Source organism: Lemur catta, chromosome 1, assembly GCF_020740605.2.
Source record: "Lemur catta isolate mLemCat1 chromosome 1, mLemCat1.pri, whole genome shotgun sequence".
Lineage (NCBI taxonomy): Eukaryota > Metazoa > Chordata > Mammalia > Primates > Lemuridae > Lemur > Lemur catta.
The window spans coordinates 2,437,148-2,458,942 of record NC_059128.1 but is presented as its reverse complement, the minus strand read 5'-3'; the positions used below and the strand labels follow the sequence as shown (position 1 = coordinate 2,458,942).

Genomic DNA, 21,795 nt, shown 5'->3' with positions numbered 1-21,795 from the left:
GGGTGGATCGCTTGAGGTCAGGAGTTCGAGACTAGCCTGAGCGAGACCCCGTCTCTACTAAAAAAATAGAAATAAATTATCTGGCCAACTAAAAATATATATGGAAAAAATTAGCCGGGCATGGTGGCGCATGCCTGTAGTCCCAGCTACTCGGGAGGCTGAGGCAGTAGGATCGCTTGAGCCCAGGAGTTTGAGGTTGCTGTGAGCAAGGCTGACGCCACGGCACTCACTCTAGCCCGGGCAACAGAGTGAGACTCTGTCTCAAAAAATAAATAAATAAATAAATTCCACATCTTTCTGGCTAATTTCATGCCTGTATTTAAAAATTAGAGCATTGGTGAAAGTGAGACGCTGTCAGTTTATGGGAAAATGAATGCTGAGAAGTGGGACTTCTCCTTACTTTGTTTTTCTCCTAATTATAGGTGAAGTATTTGACTATTTGGTTGCACATGGAAGAATGAAGGAAAAGGAAGCAAGAGCTAAATTTAGACAGGTATGAATTACTGTATCTTTAGTTTGTCACTTTAATAAAGTGACCCTGCTTAGACCCTGAAGCAAACAAGGGTTTGCCTCTGTGAATGCTTAGCAGGCTCACTGGATGGCAGGGATGGGCCACTCAGCTCAACCGAAATGTATCAAGCGCCCTTCGTGCCTAAGGTGCTGTGCTAGAGGTAGCCATGGGCTCTATTCCCAGCTTTGTAATGTCGACATTAGACCCTTAACTTTCCTTTTGACTACTGAGCCTTAAAAATCTAGAACTTTTCAAAAATTGTCTATGATTCCATTAACTAAAACCATTTTAAGGCTTTTAGCAAGGAGAATGACACAATCCCAAAATTGATTCTTAGTTTTTTCTTACATAAGCCAATACCAAATATAACAGTATGGTTTTTTTTGTTTCTTTGTTTTGTTTTTGTTTTTTGAGACAGAGTCTCACTTTGTTGCCTGGGCTAGAGTGAGTGCCGTGGCGTCAGCCTAGCTCACAGCAACCTCAAACTCCTGGGCTTAAGCGATCCTGCTGCCTCAGCCTCCCGAGTAGCTAGCACTACAGGCATGCACCACCGTGCCCGGCTAATTTTTTCTATATATATTTTTAGTTGTCCAGATAATTTATTTCTATTTTTAGTATAGACAGGGTCTCGCTCAGGCTGTTCTCGAACTCCTGACAATATGTTAATTAGTCATTTTTCCTCTTTGCTTTGTCTTTACCTTGCTCTTTAAGGAGAGGGGTTTTTTCTTTTTCTTTTTTCATTTTTTGGTTTTGGTTTTTTTTTTGAGACTGTATCTCGCTTTGTTGCCCTGGCTAGAGTGAGTGCCATGGCGTCAGCCTAGCTCACAGCAACCTCCAACTCCTGGACTAAATGATCCTCCTGCCTCAGCCTCCCAAGTAGCAAATGCTCCCAGTCAGGAAACAGGTTTTAATGGGCAGGTTTTAAGCATAAAGGTAACTTAACTGTTCTGTCTTTATTGCTAATAAGTGGTATTATTGATTGACCATGCCAGACACTGGGATGCGTACTTTACCTACATAAATGTAAATCTTGCAGCAGCCTTGTGAGATAGAGTATTATGCCCATTTTTTAAAAACTAGACAACTAAGGCATGAGAAAATTAAATAACTTGCCCCAAATTCAGTGCCTGTCAAGTAGCAGACCTTCCAATAGATTCAGAGCCCAAGGCCCTCTGACTCCACCACTCCAAGTTGTGTTCGTGATGTTGTGCTATTATTTAGAGTAGGAACCAGCACACTCTTTATGAAAAGGGCCAGTGAACATTTAGGCTTTGTGGTCCCTACAGTGTCTGTTGCAAGTATTTAACTCTCCTGTGGTAGCATAGAAGCAAGTGTAGACAATACTAAATGAGTTAACATGACTGTATGCCAAGAAAGGTTTATTTACAAAAACAAAGATAGGCCAGATGTAGCCCATAATTTGCCAATGCCTGATTAAGATGAAGGAAAAGAGCAAGTGCCTTATTGCTTTTAAATTTACTCTGGGCTGGGCATGGTGGCTCACGCCTGTTATCCCAGCACTCTTGGAGGCCAAGGTGGGAGGATCTCCTGAGCTCAGGATTTCGAGACCAGCCTGAGCAAGAGTGAGACCCTGTCTCTACTAAAAATAGTAATAATTAGCCAGGTTTGGTGGCACACACCCATAGTCCCAGCTACTGGGGAGGCTGAGGCAAGAGGATCACTTGAGCCCAGGAGTTTGAGGTTGCTGTGAGCTAGGCTGATGCCATGGCACTCTAGCCTGGGCTACAGAGTGAGAGTCTGTCTAAAAAAAAAAAAAAAAATTTGCTCACAGTTATAAGGTCCACATTGAAATAGCAGTAGGGCCTCATTTCTCTCAGAACCTTTAAATTTTGTTTTATTCACATATACAGTTGTCATGATAGATAGGAAACTTAAGGTTTCACATTTAGAAAGGTGCTCTTAGCTGATTTTCTAGTTTTCTCTAAACAGTGACTGCTTTGAGTTGCTTAGTCTGATGTTTACAGTTAAAGACTCATTTGTAAGTTTTTTAACTTATGCTGTTGCTTAAATTTAAAAGCTTAAAAATACTAATGTTATTTTGACTTAAAATCTGTTAAACATCAAAGTTGAAACTAACTTTGGCTATCACTTAACTTCTCTAATCCTCAGCTTGTCTAGCTATAAAAAGAGGAAATTATACTTTATGAATTCTGGGTTCTTTCCAGTTCTAATATTTGATTCTGTGGTCTATGAAAGGAAACTCAAATTTTTATTAGAAAACCAATTTGTCTCCCCTTTGCATAACCGTATTCTTAATTTTTATAAATTAGCTACCTAAGAGGCAATAATTTTGCCTCATACAACTTAAATTCCTCCCTACTCAGATGAATGTGACTTGTAGACATTTATGTGAATGTGGTTTACTGATCACAAGGAAAAGGCTAGTGTCAGCCAGCAAGAGCGTGTCTGTGTCTGAAGCCTCTCCAAGGACGCAGTGTGGTGCTTAGCCCCGCAAAGCAGCTGCCATTCTCTTCCATCTCTGTCCGGCCCCATCCGCCACCTGCTAGGATCCAATTCATCAGAAAGACTTAGGCATTTACTAACCTAAATCCAGGCAATTACTCTGGGTTTTCTGTTATTGTTTTGGTTTTATTTTTTTAAGAGATGAGGTCTCCCTGTGTTGCCCAGGCTGGATTCAAATTCCTGGCCTCAAGTGATCCACTCACCTCCACCTCCCAAGTAGCTGGGACTACAGGCATGTAGTTTCCAGCTTTTGGTTTTTATTTTAAATTCCCTGGAGAAATTCTGAAGCCTTTATTGGAGGAACCAATTAGTTGGACCAGGAAATTTGGGGAGGGGGTGTGCTTTTACAATTAATGGCCTGATTTACAGTGCTTAGAATTCATGTAGTCCCTTCTCCTTGCTGCGGTGTTTGCCTGGAACGGCTCCTTTAATATTAGAAAATGAGACGTTTTAAAATGTTAGCAGTAAATGTGAAATTTCAGTAAAACAGTTGTTAGACAGTACTAACCACAGGAATAATTGCAAGTTGACTAAAGCAGGCTGTTTGCTGAAAATGGGAGGAATATTTATTAATAGTGCTCAGAGTATTAATAGTTTTCATAGTTCACATATGTTGCAACATTCATTCCTGGGAAGAGGAAGCTGACCCTCAGAGAGTTAAGTAAGTCTTTTAACTATCCCTCATTTGGTTTTGAGTTGGTGGCACAGTCATGGTTAGGTTGCACCAAAGCCATCTGGTCCTGGGCCAGGGGTGGGGGGGGCAGCCAGGGTCCTCCAGATGCAGGGTGAGTTGTTGCATCCTGGTGGTTACTAACGCTCAAGAACAAGTGGAATGTCAACAGGCAGAGTCCAAGAAGAGACTTGCAGTCAAAACTGCAGAGAACAGGAAGGACATCCTCACCTTTGTCTTCTAGCCCTCACCCCTGAATTTCTCCAGATTGAAAAGTACAAAGCATGAGAAGATTGTTTTTAGAAATCCACACATTCAGGTGCTCACTGTGTATTTTGCGTGTGTGAACATTGACGAAGTTATTTTCCTCTAAATGCGGAATCTGCTCCTGTGAGGACTGACCCTTGCATGTCTCCTCATTCAGATTGTGTCTGCGGTCCAATACTGCCATCAGAAACGGATCGTTCACAGAGACCTGAAGGTGGGTAGAAGTGTCCTACATGTGTGCTCTAGTTGTATGTGTTCAGTTCTGTGATTGCACAAATGAGGCGTAGATTAGATTTTGTTATCCAGTAAGACAAAATAAATCTCATAATAATTGGATCCTTTTAATCAAGTTATAGTAGAGGATTAAAAGTAAATAAAAGTGATGTTTATGAGAAGTATTTTCCATTTCAGTTAAGGTGTGATGGTTGATCTCTGGAGGACAGTCCTCACACAGCCAAAGAGATGACCTCCAGGAATGTGTGGTCACACCTGGCCAGTGTCCTCAGTGCCGCCTGCATGGCATTGGCTTGTGCTTTTCCAGGCAGCATTGTCTCCTGTTAACAGCAGTGCCTCTTTGAGGCTCTGTCACAGCCTCCACCCCAGCATAGGATGGGGTTTCCTATTTCACAGAGAAAATGGAAAGTGCAGGCCCTCGTCCTAGCTGCACCTGCACCCGTCCCTCAGCTCTGCTCTCATTACAGGAAAGCGGGGCCCCTGTGCCACCCCTGCCTCTGTGTTCTGCATCCTGTCTCCCTCCGTGTGCTGTGCTCCGTGCCTGTCCCGTGTCTCTTTTCTCTCCATGTTTTCATCCACTCTCTCTCTTGGCTTGCTTCTCACCAGCCGCATTTTTACACGCTCAAGTCTATGCCATGTTTTTACCAAAACACCTCTCCACCCCAGGTCCCTCCCAGATACACCCTTTTTCTTTCTTCATGGTCATGGCATATTTCTCTAAACATTTTCTAGATGCCATGTCTTAGCTTGGTCCCCACCCCGCTCTTTCCTTAGGTGATTGTCATTGACTTGCTCGTCTGCGTGCCTACCCTCAGTGCATTTGTGTTCTCCCATTAGCTGCAGTGGCTGCCTGTGTGCTGATGACCCCCAAGTCCCTTCCTGCAGCCGTGGGGCTCTCCCAGGGTCCAGGTCCCAGTTGACAGAAGGGCGTCTTCGCCTAAGTGTCCCTCAGGCACCTTAGTTGCAGCAAGTTCAAAGCCTAAACTCTTCCTGCCTGGACTTGAACCTTCACTTCGCATTCTGGTGACAGGCGTCCCTCTGATTTACCATCCACTCAGTCACCAACCAGGTCCTTTTATTGCTGTTCTCTAATTATCTCCTGCACTCACTCACTGTTTTCTGTCTCTCACACTATGCTAGGCCAGACACCGTCTTCTCATAGTTGATTATAATACTAGTTTTTTTGCCTGTTCCTCTCTGCTTCCAATTTTGCCTCTTCCTCTCATGCATGTTTTCCATATTGCACCAAGAATGTACTTTTTTTAAAACACAAATAAGATTGTTATTTCTCTGTTTCAGCCACTCTTCAGTGGCTCCCCATTCCTCTTAAGATGAAAACCCAAACTTCGTGAGTATAGTCCTTTGTCATTCAGCACTGACAATCTCCCCAGCCCTCTCTCTCTCTGCATCTCTCTCCCCCACACTTTCAGTTTCTTGAGTGAAACATGCACTCTCTCACCTGTGTATTCTCAGACTTTTTATGCTGCCGGAAACACCGCTCAACATACCCATTATGACCAGCTGCACCTTCCTGTACTTCAGCATCACTTCCTCTGGGAAGCGGTCCATCCCTTTCAGCGCCAGGCCCATAGGGCCCGTTCCTCCTCGGTCACAGAGCACTTGGGTCTCAGGGCAGCTGCTTATCTTTCTGCCTCTCCCCTTCTAAAGTATGAGCTTCTGAGGGCAAGGTTGTATCTGTCTTGTCATTACATGTCCAGGCACTAATATAACATCTATTGTATAGAAGCCACATAGTAAATGTTTGTTGAAATAAATGAAAGTTAGTGTGATTTGTCTCTTGAATGGGGTTTGTGATTCTCCCTTCCCCAATAATAGCCATTTTACAACAGTTTAGCAGTTTTTATGAAATGTGGCTGTCCGCTTAAAACAAGTACCCATTTTTTAAAGAACCCCTTATTATTCCTAATTTAAAACCCTGTCAAAGGGCTGGGCATAGAGGCTCATGCCCATAATCTCAGGACTTTGGAAGGTACAGGTGTTTGCTTGAGGCCAGAAGTTCAAGACCAGCCTGGGCAACATAGTGAAACTTGTCTCTACAAGAAAAATAAAATTAAAAATTTGCCAGGCATGGTGGCACTCACTTGTAGTCCTAGCTACTGAGGCTGGGGCACTTCATGTCTGTTATTGATTGTTAATGTTATAAAAGTAGGAATTTTAGGCCGGGGGCTCGGTGGCTCATGCCTGTAATCCTAGCACTCTGGGAGGCTGAGGCGAGAGGATCACTTAAGGTCAGGAGTTCGAGACCAGCCTGAGCAAGAGTGAGACCCCTGTCTCTAATAAAAAAATAGAAAGAAATTATCTGGACAACTAAAAATCTATAGAAAATATTAGCTGGGCATGGTGGCGCTTGCCTGTAGTCCCAACACCTAGGAGTGGTGGCTGAGACTGAGGGAGGCTGAGGCAGAAGGATTGCTTAAGACCAGGAGTTTGAGGTTGCTGTGAGCTAGGCTGACGCCATGGTACTCTAGCCAGGGCAAAAGAGTGAGACTCCGTCTCCAAAAAAAAAAAAAAAGTAGGAGTTCTAATTTGTCTCCTGTTTTTTTTCCTCTAGGAAGAATGTGTTCTTATTTTATTGATTAGATATTAACTTTATATCATTACAAAAAGCTTGTTTTATGAAATGCCTGATCTTGTCATAGTTGTAATTACTTTTTGGTTAAATTTTATTTTTGTCTTGATGTTTTCCCTCTAGGCTGAAAATCTATTGTTAGATGCCGATATGAACATTAAAATAGCAGATTTTGGTTTTAGCAATGAATTTACTGTTGGTAGTAAACTCGACACATTTTGTGGCAGTCCTCCATACGCAGCCCCCGAGCTCTTCCAGGGCAAGAAGTACGACGGGCCGGAGGTGGATGTGTGGAGTCTCGGGGTGATCCTGTACACGCTCGTCAGTGGCTCACTTCCCTTTGATGGGCAAAACCTGAAGGTATAGGAAGCAGCTGCATCCATGTACTATACAAAACCAACAGGAGTTTCAATAAAGTATATGGGCTTATATTCTTAATGTTATATCAGCTTAGGAGTTTCCGTGGGTTTTTGGTTGTTTTTTAACCTAAAAGTTGATTCACTAGTTTTCTGTCCTTTCTCCCTCCCCAAAGGAACTGAGAGAGAGAGTATTAAGAGGGAAATACAGAATCCCTTTCTACATGTCTACAGACTGTGAAAACCTTCTCAAACGTTTTCTGGTGCTAAATCCAATTAAACGAGGCACTCTAGAGGTAATTACATAAGTGGAAATAAATAATAACTTTGGAGAGCTTTTAGAACTCAGCTTGGTGTGTGTGGCATGCTGAGTAAATACTTGCTTGGGACTTTTTAAGCAGCAATTGAGACATTAAAAGAATTTTTTTAAGTTACCCTTTGACCTATAGTCAATGAAATGTTGAAATAAATTTGCCTAAATATTGTGATTATTGGAATATTTTATATTATGCTGCTAATGAACAGTTCACCTTTTCAGCAAATCATGAAGGACAGGTGGATCAACGCAGGGCATGAGGAAGATGAACTTAAACCATTTGTTGAGCCAGAACTAGACATCTCAGACCAGAAAAGAATAGGTAATTACTCTGTGCCTACTTGCTTATGTATGCATGTGTTTGTGTAAGTAATATATTTCTGTTTTGACTCATGCATGTCCCTAAAATTTGAATAATGGGATGTTAAGCACAAGTTATATGATAATGAATCAGCTTATCTGTTCTGTCAATTAGGAACTTAACTACAGTTTCCTACAATAATAGCACCCAGTAATTCTGAAATAAGTGCTCATTTGAGAAAATGTGTGATGTTTTAGGTCAAATAAAGAAAATTATTTTACCCTGTAACAGAAAGACTTCTTACCCAAATAAAACACATAAACTGTATTATACCCTTCTTTTTTAGGTATTTTGGTGGGAATGGGATATTCACAAGAAGAAATTCAAGAATCTCTTAGTAAAATGAAATATGATGAAATCACAGCCACATATTTGTTGTTGGGGAGAAAATCTTCAGAGGTAAGAGTAATCAGAGAGGAAGAGCTGAAACAACCTTTATGTAAATTATCAGTTTGTGTAGACTGTTTTCTTAGTTTTTCTTTTTTAGATATGTATAACATATTTGATCTATCATTTTTAAAAAATTTACCTGCAAATACCAAATCTAACTCCCATGACCATTACAAGCTATTATTTTAGCGCCAAGATAATGATCTTCCTGCTGATGCTGCCTCCCTCGTGTTTGGACTGAAGCAGCACAGTGTCCTGACAGTACCAGTCAGTTTTCTATGGTGCCTGCTCTTCTGGGCTATAAGTAAACAGGACATTTTAAGTTATTTGGAAAAGCCTAGAAAGAAGACCATAGAAGAATAACCTTTTGTGATTTTTTTCTAGCAGTCAGAAAAATTATTTTGCCTGAGTTTATAGCTGTCATTTTTAAACACTGTGATTCTTCGTGTTTCTGAATGAACTGTTAATGAGAGGTCTGTGTGTTCTGAGTTTAATTTCCTAATAAATGATTGGAGTTCGTATTGTGGTTTACTGTGTTTCTCGTTTCCTCTCAGCTGGATGCTAGTGATTCCAGTTCTAGCAGCAATCTCTCACTCGCTAAGGTTCGGCCGAGCAGTGATCTCAACAACAGCACCAGCCAGTCTCCTCATCACAAAGTGCAGAGAAGTGTGTCGTCAAGCCAGAAGCAGAGACGTTACAGTGACCACGGTAAGTCTGAGAACATGGCAGTGTGTTCTCTTGGAGTGTCCCTCCTCGAGTTGGGAGGCATTCTCAGGGCCTGCCAGGGTTGGAGGTTGGCTTTATGTCTTTTCTGGGCATTTCTTTCTTAGCATTCCCGCAGCTGGTGGCACGAGTCCCTCAAGGTTCTGATCTCCTTGGTACCCTCAGGGCTTCGGCTGGGTAAGGATTAGCTGGGTAGAAACTTCACCGTCTGCCCCTGTGGGACCCCTGCTTCAGTCTGCAGTTCAGTTCACTCTCTTCTCCACCTCTGCATCAGATGCACTTTCTTTTTTTTCTTTTTTTTTGAGACAGAGTCTCGCTCTGTTACCCAGACTAGAGTGAGTGCCATGGTGTCAGCCTAGCTCACAGCAACCTCAAACTCCTGGGCTCAAGCAATCCTTCTGCCTCAGCCTCCCGAGTAGCTGGGACTACAGGCATGCGCCACCATGCCCGGCTAATTTTTCTATATACATATTTTTAGCTGTCCATATAATTTCTTTCTATTTTTTTTTTTTTTATTAGATACGGGGGTCTCACTCTTGCTCAGGCTGGTCTCGAACTCCTGACCTCGAGCGATCCTCCCACCTCGGCCTCCCAGAGTGCTAGGATTACAGGCATGAGACACCGCGCCTGGCCCAGATGTACTTTCTAGAGCAGCACTTTCCAGTGGAACTTTCTGTAATGAAATGTTCTCAATCTTGCTGTCCAGTCAAGTAGCTACTAGCCACTCATGACTGTTGAGCACTTGAACTGAGGAAATTACTTTCCAGTTTTTTAATTTTAATTAAGTTATATATCTTTCGCCACATGTGGCCAGTGGGTACCATATTAGACAGGGAAGCCCTGGAGAATATGTAGTACCCCAGTTTTGCTTTCATTGGTTTAAATTTTTTACTGTCTTTTTTTTTTAAATAAAACCCAGTTCATGATACTGTTTCATTCTCATCCACACTCTTGCTATTTTGTGTGGTTGAGCCACCCTTTGTTTTAAACTTACCCATAGAAGCCAATCCCTTATGAGGTCGAGAGCCCCATGGCTGTGCCTACCATGCTCTGTGGTTATTCTGCTCTCAAGGCAGCCCGTGCGTTAGAGTCCTGAGACTCTTACGTGTGTGTTTTTTCACCCATAACTATAAATGTTGGCATTGTGGGCATTTCCTTTAATTTCAGTATTCTAGGATTCAGGAACCAAATCTCTATTGGTCTGGTCCTAACTTTTAAAAACATGTCCTTATATGGAACCCCATTGTTCCCTTGTCCTTTGAGTTCTCTTCTCTCAGTATCTTACACCTTCATTCTTTCACCTTGAGATTTGATGCTTTATTAAAAGGATTAGATATGTACAATTTGGATTCAGTCAAAAGGCCACACTCAAGTATCCAGAAGGCCACATGTGGCACGAAGCCTGCAGGTTCCCTACCCCTTGGTTTGCATAATTCTTCCTGCTGATGCTGCCTCCTGTGTGTTTGGACTGAAGCAGCACAGTGTCCTAACAGTGCCAGTCAGTTTTCTACGGTGCCTGCTGTTCTGGGCTGTAACTGAGAGAGCTCAAATCCATGCTCACACCAGCATTTGTGCTCATGGCATTTGTAAGTGAGGTGTTGATCTGGGTGTCTGTCTTTTGTGTTTGTTAGTTGCTAATGAGGAGAGGTTTTCAGTGTCTGTGGATGGCAGGGCAATTAGCAGTGCCTACATATTGCCCTAAAACCATGCAATTTAAAGGGAATTGTTTCTAAAACCTAAAAGAAACCTGGTAATGGAATTTCCTCATGTCTTTTAGGAATATCGTAATAAATTAGTTCTTAAGCACATAGATTCCATTTAGATTATCAATGCTTTTTTCCCCAGCTTATAAACTTTCAGAGATAAAAAGAGCTTTAGACATGGTGTTACACATACACTCACCAACGGCCCATTTTATCAATGAGAAAATAGGCCCAAGAGAGGTCACCTAGTCTCTTGAGGTTGCACAGCAAGTGAGGAAGGCCCGGGGCAGAACCCAGGACTCTGGTCCTATGGCTTTGTTCATTAAACATCTCACTGGTGTATCCTTTTTATGATAATCATCATCTTTCTGTCTTGGAGCTTCTAATATTAAAAGGAAGTTCATAAAAGAATATTTTCTAAAATTATTAATATTTTTAGAGAAAATCACTTATTGATCCAATACCTGCCTGTTTTTTATTTTTTATGGGTATGAAGAGAGTGGTCAGCAAAGGAAAGATGTATTATGCGTGTGGCGCTGTTCTTATAAGTGCTAAAAACTGGGCAGGCTCCAAAGCAGATGCCTAGCAAAGTCCATCCACTTGGGACCAGGTGAAGGCAGGCAAGCCTGTCACCAGGCCAGCTCTAGTTCGTCCTCCAGCTGCCTCTCACCACTCCCCTTTGCCTGCGGTTAGGTGCTACCTCTGCATATGTGCCTGCCTGCTGCTCGGAAACCACCGTGTGGTTTGTAGCTGTACTGCTTAATGTGGGACCCAAGTGTGAACCCTTGTTCATGTGTGTTCATACACACCTTTCTGGGAAGGACGATTTTTATCAGATTTTCAAGGGGTTCTTTAGCTTATTAAAAAAAAAACAATCACTGGTTTACTAATCAGTAAATGGTATTGGGGCAAGTTGATAGTTCTCAGAAAAAAAAAATTAGTTGGATCTATTTCTCACATCTTATACAAAGATAAATTCCAATTGGAGTGAAAGTGGAAATATAAAAAATAAAACCCCAGAAATATTAAAAGGTGTTTGTTTCCTGAGCATGACTCTAAAAAAAAAAAGAAATATTAAAACATGGGATGATTGCTTTATAACTGGGACTGGTAAAGGTCTTTCTAACTGTGACCTCAGACACTAAACCCATGAAAGAAAAGAGTTAAAATTTTCACTATATAAAATTTCTATGTGATACATCCATACTATGGAGTACTACTTACACTAAAAAGGAACAAACTATGATACACACAACATGGATCTCAAGGGAATTGTATTGAGTGAAAAACAATCTCAGTAGGTTACATACTATTCCATTCATATCGCATTCTTTGAAATGACAGAGTTATAGAGATGGAGAGCAGGTTAGTGGCTGCCAGGGCTTAGGGAAGGACTTGGGGTGAGAGGGAGGTGGCCGTAGCTGTGAAAGGGTAGCGCATGAAGTCTCTGAAATGGCGCTGCACTGTGTCCTGACTGGTGGTAGCCACACAAATCTGCACGTGACATAAAAGGGTCTAGAAGTAAATACAAACACAGCTGAGTGCGAGTAAAACAGGAAATCTGAATGCATTCAGTGGATTGGATCAATGTCTGTTTCCATTCAGAATCTCAAATCTTAAAGGATTTTGTGTTTTCTAAATACAATTAGTAAGGGTTTCAAAGGAAATCAATAATAACCTGAATGTTCACAATAACAGTAAACCTCTCCTGATGTTGGGAAGAAAGATAAATGTTAAGAGTGATATCACCCTATATTTGGTTAGCTCTTTGTTTTATATGTGAAAATTACCAAACTGAGAGTTTAATTGTTCTTCTCCCATAAATAAAATTAAGCCCAGTGGGTCTTGCTCTGTGGCCCAGACTGGAATGCAGTGGCCAATCATAGCTCACTGCAGCCTCAAACTCCTGAGCCCTTTTTACTTTTAATTCAGTTCCAAATAGATTTGCCATTTAGATTTTTGTCCAGCTAGTCACTTCTTCTCTCTACCCTTTTAATAGACCTAAAATATAAAGTCCCTCTGCCTTAGAATAAATGGTGAGCGTTTAGTGCTGCTCTTTAAGGTTACCGCTGGATCTCATACCTGATGAATATAATTATTATCATGTTCATTTGCAAATTCTTTGCACTGTGGATCTCCTGTGCTACTATTGGAGTCTCCACATGGTTTATTACAGGGCATTGGCTAATCGTGCACCTAGAGTGTCCCTAGGCACACTGCTCCTGGAGTCGGGGCTATGACCAGGTACCTGTGCCCAATTCCTCCCTGTTGCTCACATGAGGAACATGTTTTCCTCTGCTTTTACCACCTTCCTGTGTCTACTCAAGTTCTTAATCTAGAAGATTATGAGTGCTTTTAAAAAGATCCAAGTTAAAACTTTAAAAGAAATGGCCTGTAAAATCTATACTGTTCTGTTCCAAAAGGTGAAGGCATCTCTTGTACAAAAATGGTTGTAATTCACTCAGATATACAAGGTGAACGAGTTCATTCTGCATGATGTGTGTGCCTCTAATTAATTTGATTAGTTATCTATACAGTAACACCCCCTTAAGATGTTTCCAAAGAACCACTGTAAACAATTATTTTTTTAAAAAAGAAATCTTTAAGAAAAGTAGAAAGTTAGGGACTAATAAGTGAAATTTCAAAATTGAATTTGTTGCACAGAGTAAACATTCTATGTATAAGTTGGGCAACATCTTAGAGAATTTTATTATTTTACATTTTTTTAGATGAAGAGGAATCTTTAATCGTCTTACAAAATATGTTTATTTTCACAGAATAAAATGGGAAATTATATTTTATCTTTTAAAAAGTGAACTCTTTATTTTAGCTGGACCAGCTGTTCCTGCAGTTGTGGCATATCCAAAAAGAAGTCAGACCAGCACTGCAGATAGTGACCTCAAAGAAGATGGAATTCCCTCCCGGAAATCAAGTGGCATTGCTGTTGGAGGAAAGGGAATTGCTCCAGCCAGTCCCATGCTTGGGAATGCAAATAATCCCAATAAGGCAGATATTCCTGAACGCAAGAAAAGCTCCACTGTCCCTAGTGTAAGTGTTGTTGAACTAGAGAGCAAACCTAGGGTGATAAGTTTAAACCAGGTAGACATAGCTGTTCTGAGCTTATCCATTTTACTCCTGTTTTCTCCTCTGCCTGGCGTGGGCCCCCCCCCCCCCCCCCCCCCCGCCGCCACTACACTACCATGCCCAGTCTCGACCTATAGAAATCCTGCCTGCTGCATTGTAGGTACTTCTTGTTGACACCCTCTGCCCTTAGTCCATTCCTACTGCTGTAACAAAATACCTGAGAATGGGTAATTTATAAAGAGCAAAAATTTATTTCAGAGGCTGGGGCACGGTGACTCACCTCTGTAATCTTAGCACTCTGGGTGGCGGAGGCAGGAGGATCGCTTGAGGCTAAGAGTTTGAGACCAGCCTGAGCAAGAGCAAGCCCCCCCATCTCTACAAAAATCAGAAAAATTAGTGAGGCTTGGTGGCGTACACCTGTAGTCACAGCTACTCAGGAGGCTGAGGCAAGAGGATTGCTTGAGCCTGGGAATTCAAGGTTGCACTGAGCTGTGATGAAGCCACTGCACTCCACCCTGGGCAACAGAGTGAGACTCTCAAACAAACAAACAAAAAAATTTATTTCAGTTCTGGAGGTTTAGAAGTCCATAATCAAGGCACCAGTGGGTTCGGCATCTGGTGAAGGCCCTGTTCCCTGCTCCCAAGATGGCACCTTATTACTGCATCCTCCTTAGGAGACTAACGCTCTGTCCTCACGTGGCAGAAGGGGTGGGAGGGACCAACTCAAGCCCTCAAACCCTTTTATAAGGGCAAAGCCATCATGGCCTGATCACCTCCTAAAAGCCCCACCTCTTAATATTATTACATTGGACATAAAGTTTCAACATGAATTTTGGAGCCACAAACGTTCAAACCATAGCACCTCTCTCTCTCTCTCTCTCTCTCTCTCTCTCTCTCTCTCTCTCTCTCTCATCTCTGTCTCTCTCTCTCTCTCTCTTTCTCTCTCTCTCTCACTCTCTCAATGAGGTCCTTTATATCAGGTGCCTTTTCCAGTTGTTCTGCAGACATGTGCTGAGCTCTAGCTTATGTCAGGCACTGAGAGACAGAAAGACCCCTCAGTCTAACAAAGCAAGAAGTAAAAGACAATGACAGTGTAGACAGATGACAGGCAGACAGAGGCCTACCATAAATGCACTCAGAGGCCTGACTGCCGGTGCCCCAAGGATGTGACGTTTGCACTGAGTCTTCAAAGGGCAGTCATGATAAAGGACATTGACTGAATTCTCACCACGTGTCAGGGACCATGCTAAGTGCTTTTCCATGGATTAGCTAAATTTTAAGATGATGAAAAGTGAAGAAAAGTTAAGTAATTGCCTGAAGTTACACTGCTGACCTGAATCCAGCTCTTAATCTCTACCCGTAACAAAATCTCCCCAGTAAGTAGATAGTATTTGCTAAATTAAATTGAATCCATTCAGCTTCAGAAACATTTCCTATGGATTGAAGTATCTTCTTTCTGACCTAAGATAGTAATAATTATTCTTAGTGCCCCTAGACATAATTTTATAAAGAATTTGCAGGGAAGTGAATGATCTCAAGGTTATTCTGTAAGCACGTTTTTCCCTACAAAATTAGCAGTGATGCAGCCTTCCCTCCACCCCCAGAGAAACCCTGGGGTGAGCAGCCCCTGAGGCCCCTGCTGCTCCTTGTGGCATCTCTCATTGTGCCATCCTTGGCACAGGTGAGTAAGGGAGCCCAAGGGTTTTGTCTGTTCCATCCTCCAACCTTGTGCTTAAACACTGTGTGAAAAGTTTTATATTATCACTTCCAAATGCTATGAAATAGAATTGTCATTCCATAGTCCTGCAGTTAAAATTCAGTCTCCAACTTTCATTGATGGTTCCCAGAGAAGATAAGGACCTCGTTCTCTGTCTTCATGTCTTTCCGTTCCCACCGCTTTTATCCACACGCAGTCCTTTCTAAAGTATGTCATCAGCATTAACAGTCGCCTATATTGGATTATTCATAAAGGGAAAAATAGTAGTTAGCAACATTATTTTAATTTTATCCCATTAGTCTTTGTAGTTTCTCTGTACATGGTCTACTCTTGCTATTTTAAAAGTGACTGCTTTATCTTTTTTTGAAAAATTACATGATAAAATTCCTTAGTTGTGACTTTTGTTTCTTGCTTTTTTAGTTTGAAAGTTAAATTGATATGAAATCCATATGACATATAATTAACCATTTTAAAGTATGTCATTCATTGGCATTTAGTACACATACAATATTGTGCAACCACCACCTCTCTCTGGTTTCAGAATTTTTTCAACACCCAGAAGAACACCCTGCGTCCATTAAGTAATTGCTCCGCATCCCCTTTCCCCTCATTCTCTGGCAACCACCAGCCTACTTTCTGTCTCTATGGATTTGCCTATTCTGAAAATTACATATAAATGGAGTCATATAATATGCATCCTTTTATGTCTGCTGCTTTCTTTAACTCAACATGTTTTCAGGGTTCTTCCAAATTGTAGCATGTATTAGTGTTTTGTTCCTTTCTAGGACTGAGTAATATTCCATCGTATCTATATGCCACAATTTGTTTATCTGTTCATCTGTTGGTGGACATTTACTGTTGTTTTTTTTTTTTTTTTTTTTTTCTTTTGAGACAGAATCTCACTCCGTTGCCTGGGCAAGAGTGCCATGGCGTCAGCCTTGCTCACAGCAACCTCAAATGCCTGAGTTCAAGCGATCCTCCTTCCTCAGCCTCCCAAGTAGCTGAGACTACAGGCATGCACCACCATGCCTAGCTAAATTTTTCTATATGTTTTTTTTTGGCCCGCTAATTTCTTTCTGTTTTTAGTAGAGACGGGATCTCGCTCTTGCTCAGGCTGGTATCAAACTCCTGACCTCGAGTGATCCACCCGCCTTGGCCTCCCAGAGGGCTAGGATTACAGGCGTGAGCCACCGTGCCCGGCCGACATTTACATTATTTCCACTGTTAATATGAATGATGCCACTATAAACATTATATGCAAGTTTGTAAGTGGACATGTTTCATTTCTCTTGGATATACACCTAGGAATGAACCTGCTAGGTCAGATGGTAGCTCCACCTTTAGCCTTTTGAGGAACAGCCAAACTGTTTTCCACAGCGAGTGCCCCATTTTACATTTCTTCCAGAACCATATTAGAGTCCCTATTTCTCCACATCCTTGCCAACACTTTTTTAAATTTTTTTATTTTTTATTTTCTGTAGAGATGGGGCCTTGCTCTTGCTCGGGCTGGTCTCAAACTCCTGGCTTCCAGCAGTCCTCCCACCTCGGCCTCCCAGAGTGCTGGGATCATAGACGTGAGCCACCATGCCTGGCCTTGCCAACACTTTTTTTTAAACAAATAGCTGTCCTAGTGAGTGTGAAATGGTATCTTGTGGTTTTGACTTGCATTTCTTTAATGACCAGTGATATTAAGCATGTTTTCATGTGCTTATTGGCCATTTGTATAACTTCTTTAGAGAAACATGTATTATAGTTGCCTTTTTATTTCAATGTTCTTCCACATTTTGTTGTACCAGGAGCAGCACAGTTCTGAAGGAGACTCAATTAAAGTTACCACTGGTGTCTTAGCTCATCAATATACCATTTTATCATTTGCATTAACAGCAGTTTACAATGGTGTCCTTATTTGCATTATAATTAGTTATAAGACCCTCAAGTTGCCCATTTTTAAATTGAGTTTTCATTTTGTGGTTGAGTTGTAAGAATTTTTTTTTTTTTTTAGACAGAGTCTCGCTCTTTTGCCCTGGCTAGAGTGCCGTGGCGTCAGCCTAGCTCACAGCAACCTCAAACTCCTGGGCTCAAGCAATCTTTCTGCCTCAGCCTCCCGAGTAGCTGGGACTACAGGCATGCGCCACCATGCCCGGCTAATTTTTTTCTATATATTTTTGGTTGTCCAAATCATTTCTTCCTATTTTTAGTAGAGCTCAGCTCTTGCTCAGGCTGGCCTCGAGCTCCTGACCTCGAGCTATCCACCCGCCTCAGCCTCCCAGAGTGCTAGGATTACAGGCGTGAGCCACGGCGCCTGGCTGAGTTGTAAGAATTCTTTATTATTAGACCCTAATCAGATATATGATTTGCAAATATTTTCTCATTGTGTAGATTTTCTCTTCACTTACTTCATAATGGCCTTTGATGCACAAGTTTCTCATGTTGATGAAGTCCACTTTACTTTTTCTTTTATTGCTCATGCTTTGGGTGTCATATCTATGAATCTGTTGTCAATCCAACATCTTGCTGATGTTTTATATCTTAATTTTTATTATTTATATATTTATCTTGTATTTATAATCCTACTTTTTAATTTGAATGTGTTTGCTTTTAAAAATGGTGGCTCACCCTATAATCCTACTTTGATTTAAGTTGTCTATGAATTATTACTTTACTTACAATTATAAACCAGTATTATAGTCACCCTACCTTAGCCATTTTTCATGTTTTTTTTCCACCAGAAGAGAGGGTAGAGGTTGGTGTCCTCACTCCCTTTTCTGATAGTTTGGTCATTACTGTGGATATTTTAGCATAGTTTAATTTAAAGACTGAGTACTCCTATTTATCTAGATGCGTTCTTTTTTTTCTCATTGTACTATGCTTACCAAATTGTTTAAGACAATAATGTCCTTTTCTATAGAGTAACACAGCATCTGGTGGAATGACACGGCGAAATACATATGTTTGCAGTGAGAGAACTACAGCTGATAGACATTCAGTGATTCAGAATGGCAAAGAAAACAGGTATGAAATTTTACCTGTTTGCAAGAAAATTTGTTTTTCCCCAAGAGAAATGGAAGCATGTTATTTATTTCTCAGTTTTTTAATCAAAATTCAAATAACAACAGTAAGTATTCTCTGAAGGTAAGTTAAATTTGAGTGCTGATTTTTAGCAAGATACTAGGATCCCACATTCTTCTTGTTGTCTAGAGCACCATCCTCTTGGCTGGCTGTGTATAATGATTGATTAAAAGGATTGAGTCAAACCAGCAAGGTTTCCTTGGGGAGGTAGGTAGTAAGTAAGCCATGGTTTCATCGTAGAACAGTGACTAGGGAGGGAAATGGAGATTATTTTGTGCACATTAATAACTTGAAGAAAGACCGAGGGGTGGGGGAGCAGGATGAGGAGCTAAGACAGGAATCACACCTGGAAGACGTAGAGAACAAGCTAGAGGAGAGAGTGCTCACAGTCTCTCCCTTAGAAAGAGAGACGCTTGAGCATCTGAGAGAAAGGGGGAGTCCAGTCTTCTGAATGTTTGTAATCTGGTTGAGGGGCAAGAATACATAGAATGAAAATGGTTTAAAATACTAATAAAGTAATATATCAGTAAAGAGAGCGTCATATGGAGGAGACAACTTCCTTGCGATTATTAATAGATAGTCGGCAAAGTAGAATTAGGTAGGTTCAGAGACCATGAGGGTAGGGTTAGTTTGAGGGGAGAGAAAAAAGAGAAGTTGAGTTGGTAGGGAGTGGTTAAATATAGTTTATTCTGTATAGAACAAATTTCCCAGGCTGGCATGGATTTTCCTTCTTTCCAGAAGAGTCTCGTATGAACTAAATTCAAAGATAGAAATAAAGAGAGAACAGTCTGCATGAATTCTGGAGTAAAAATCTGTAAAAATAAGCCTACATCATCCTCCTAATTTGAACATTGTTTGGTCATGTCTAGCATCAAAATTGTTTCTTTATTTTCTTCTGACATTTACTTTTTGAAATTGTAAGGTTTCTGTTTCCTTAATCTTAATCTTACATTTGATTTCTTTAGTCAAACAAAATGTTTGATCACTAATATGACAGCTTAAGCAAGGATTTCTCTTTCCTCCTTCCTTTCTAAAACCAGACTATTTCTCATTTCCTTATTCATAGACCACTTAATTTTGAATTGTTACGGGGAGTAAAGCTTGTTATATAAGAATATGTTTATGATTCAGTGAATTTTAGCAATATTGACATTCCAGTGTTCTCTTTTCTAACTCCTATGTGTTTTAACATTATCTTTTTCCTTATGTTTAAAAACTATTCGGAACTTAATTGAGTATAGCAACTGGGTTAGACAGTTTACAGATAGTGATTGTATAATATATTTCTTTTTTTTTTCTTTTTTTTTTTTTTGAGACAGAGTCTCACTCTGTTGCCTGGGCTAGAGTGCCATGGCATCAGCCTAGCTCACAGCAACCTCAAATGCCTGATTTCAAGCAATCTTCCTGCCTCAGCCTCCCGAGTAGCTGGGACTACAGGCATGCGCCACCATGCCCGGCCAATTTTTTCTATATATTTTTAGTTGTCCAGCTAATTTCTTTCTATTTTTTAGTAAAGACGGGTCTCGCTCTTGCTGAGGCTGGTCTCGAACTCTTGAGCTCAAATGATCCGCCTGCCTCGGCCTCGCAGAGTGCTAGGATTACAGGCGTGAGCCACCGTGCCTGGCCTTATAATTATTTCTTAATAGTAGTTTATTCTCTGGTAGATTTTCTTTTATTATAGTTCTCTTCTCTATCAAATACTGTCTAGTTCAAAAGTGACATAGATGATATCCATCGAAGATTTAATTAGAAGTTTCTAACATTGTGGATTTCAGTCTACAGGACTAGAAAAATGTTTCCTGACTTTGCTTGTTTTTACAAATGCTTCTAAATTGTTGAACTGCTCTATTAGGCTCCTTCTGAACTTTAGGATATGTGACTCTGTGATTACAGAGTCAGATTTTTTGTAGGTGTTGAGACCACAATCTGCTCTCTGCTCCCCATCCTGTCTCTGTGGGTGCTCGTGTACCAGGCACTGCACGTTATGCCTGTGCTCTTCTAATGCTCCTTTCCTAAGATAATTCGCTTCACTCTTTGGAAACAGTTCTTAAGACTTTTTTAGATTTCTCTGGAGTCATTTCCTTTCTGTGTTCCCCCTGCTGCAGACACTTTCCTTATTAGGGCTGACTCCTCTAGATCCTTACCTGGGCCCCATTGCTTCTCTTACCATAAATCATTGAAATACTTTGCTTTTGAAGGTTTTGTCTTTATCTTTTGCTAAATAGAGCCTCAGTGCCAAACTGCACAAGACAGGGCCCATAGTTTTAATAATGTCTGGACTTTCTTTTTCTTTCTATTTTACAAATGAATTGAAAGACTGGAAAATTATTGAGTTTGAGGGAGGAACTAGTGGTCGTATTTTTTACTTTTAGCTAAGGCACTCTGTGTGACAACTTTCTGTCCCTTAAAAATGATGCTTCAGGCTGGGCATGGTCACTCACACCTGTAATCCTAGCATTTTAGGAGGCCGAGGTGGGAGGCTTGAGGTCAGGAGTTCGAGACTAGCCTGAGCAAGAGCAAGACCCCATCTGTACCAAAAATAGAAAAATTAGCTTAGCATGGTGGCACACACCTATAGACCCAGCTACATGGAGGGTTGAGATGGGAGGATCACATGAGCCCAGGAGTTTGAGGTTGCTGTGAGTATGATGACACCACTGCACTCTAGCTGGGGCGACAGAGTGAGACCATGTCTCATTTAAAAAAAAAAAGATGCTTGAGTCTTCAATTAGATGCAGTTAGCCTTCTCCACACAAATTACTTCTTAGGCAAATTATTGCTTTCTCCTCTCCTCTCCCAGCTATATATCTTACTCCTTCATTAATTGAAAATACTAGTGAGATACAGGATGCCCAGACCTATGTTAATTTCTGAAACAAGCACATACATAAAAGTTCCATTTTCAGCCTTAAATGTGTTGGACTGTTTTCTTCTCTATGTGAGTGTTTATACAGAATTCCATCATGAGAATGATCATGGCTGATAACTGTGAAAAGGTTTGAACCAAAGGCTCCACATGCCTTAAATGAGCCCTTACTGCCTTCAAAATTTCACACCAAACATAGGGTGATATTTTAGAGGCTCACCAAATGTAGATTTTTTTGCCTCTTGCCATAAGCAATATAATTGATTTTTAATAGTTTTTTCTTTTTAAAATTCGTTTTATGCATTGATTCTTAATAGTACAATCTTTCTGTTTTATCAGCTTTACTGTGTGAAAAATAATCATTGGTCTTGGCGTGGAAGCATAGCTTTTGGCAGGTTGTTGCTTTGGCACAAACACCTGTGAGAGTTTTCTGAGTAAGACTCGTCTTGAAACC

General features: G+C 41.0%; 1 protein-coding gene across 5 annotated transcripts in view; it reads left to right on the top strand.

The window, feature by feature from the left end:
* MARK3 (microtubule affinity regulating kinase 3) overlaps window positions 1-21,795 on the top strand; it is a 90,741-nt gene that overhangs the window by 54,598 nt on the left and 14,348 nt on the right. For all 5 annotated transcript variants that reach the window (XM_045560266.1, XM_045560255.1, XM_045560246.1 and 2 more), the window contains exons 6-14: window positions 423-493; window positions 4,090-4,146; window positions 6,880-7,116; window positions 7,289-7,408; window positions 7,651-7,750; window positions 8,076-8,188; window positions 8,734-8,887; window positions 13,436-13,653; window positions 18,315-18,418. In XM_045560266.1, the coding sequence (XP_045416222.1) occupies window positions 423-493; window positions 4,090-4,146; window positions 6,880-7,116; window positions 7,289-7,408; window positions 7,651-7,750; window positions 8,076-8,188; window positions 8,734-8,887; window positions 13,436-13,653; window positions 18,315-18,418 (1,174 nt within the window). The remainder of the gene's footprint in view (window positions 1-422; window positions 494-4,089; window positions 4,147-6,879; window positions 7,117-7,288; window positions 7,409-7,650; window positions 7,751-8,075; window positions 8,189-8,733; window positions 8,888-13,435; window positions 13,654-18,314; window positions 18,419-21,795) is intronic.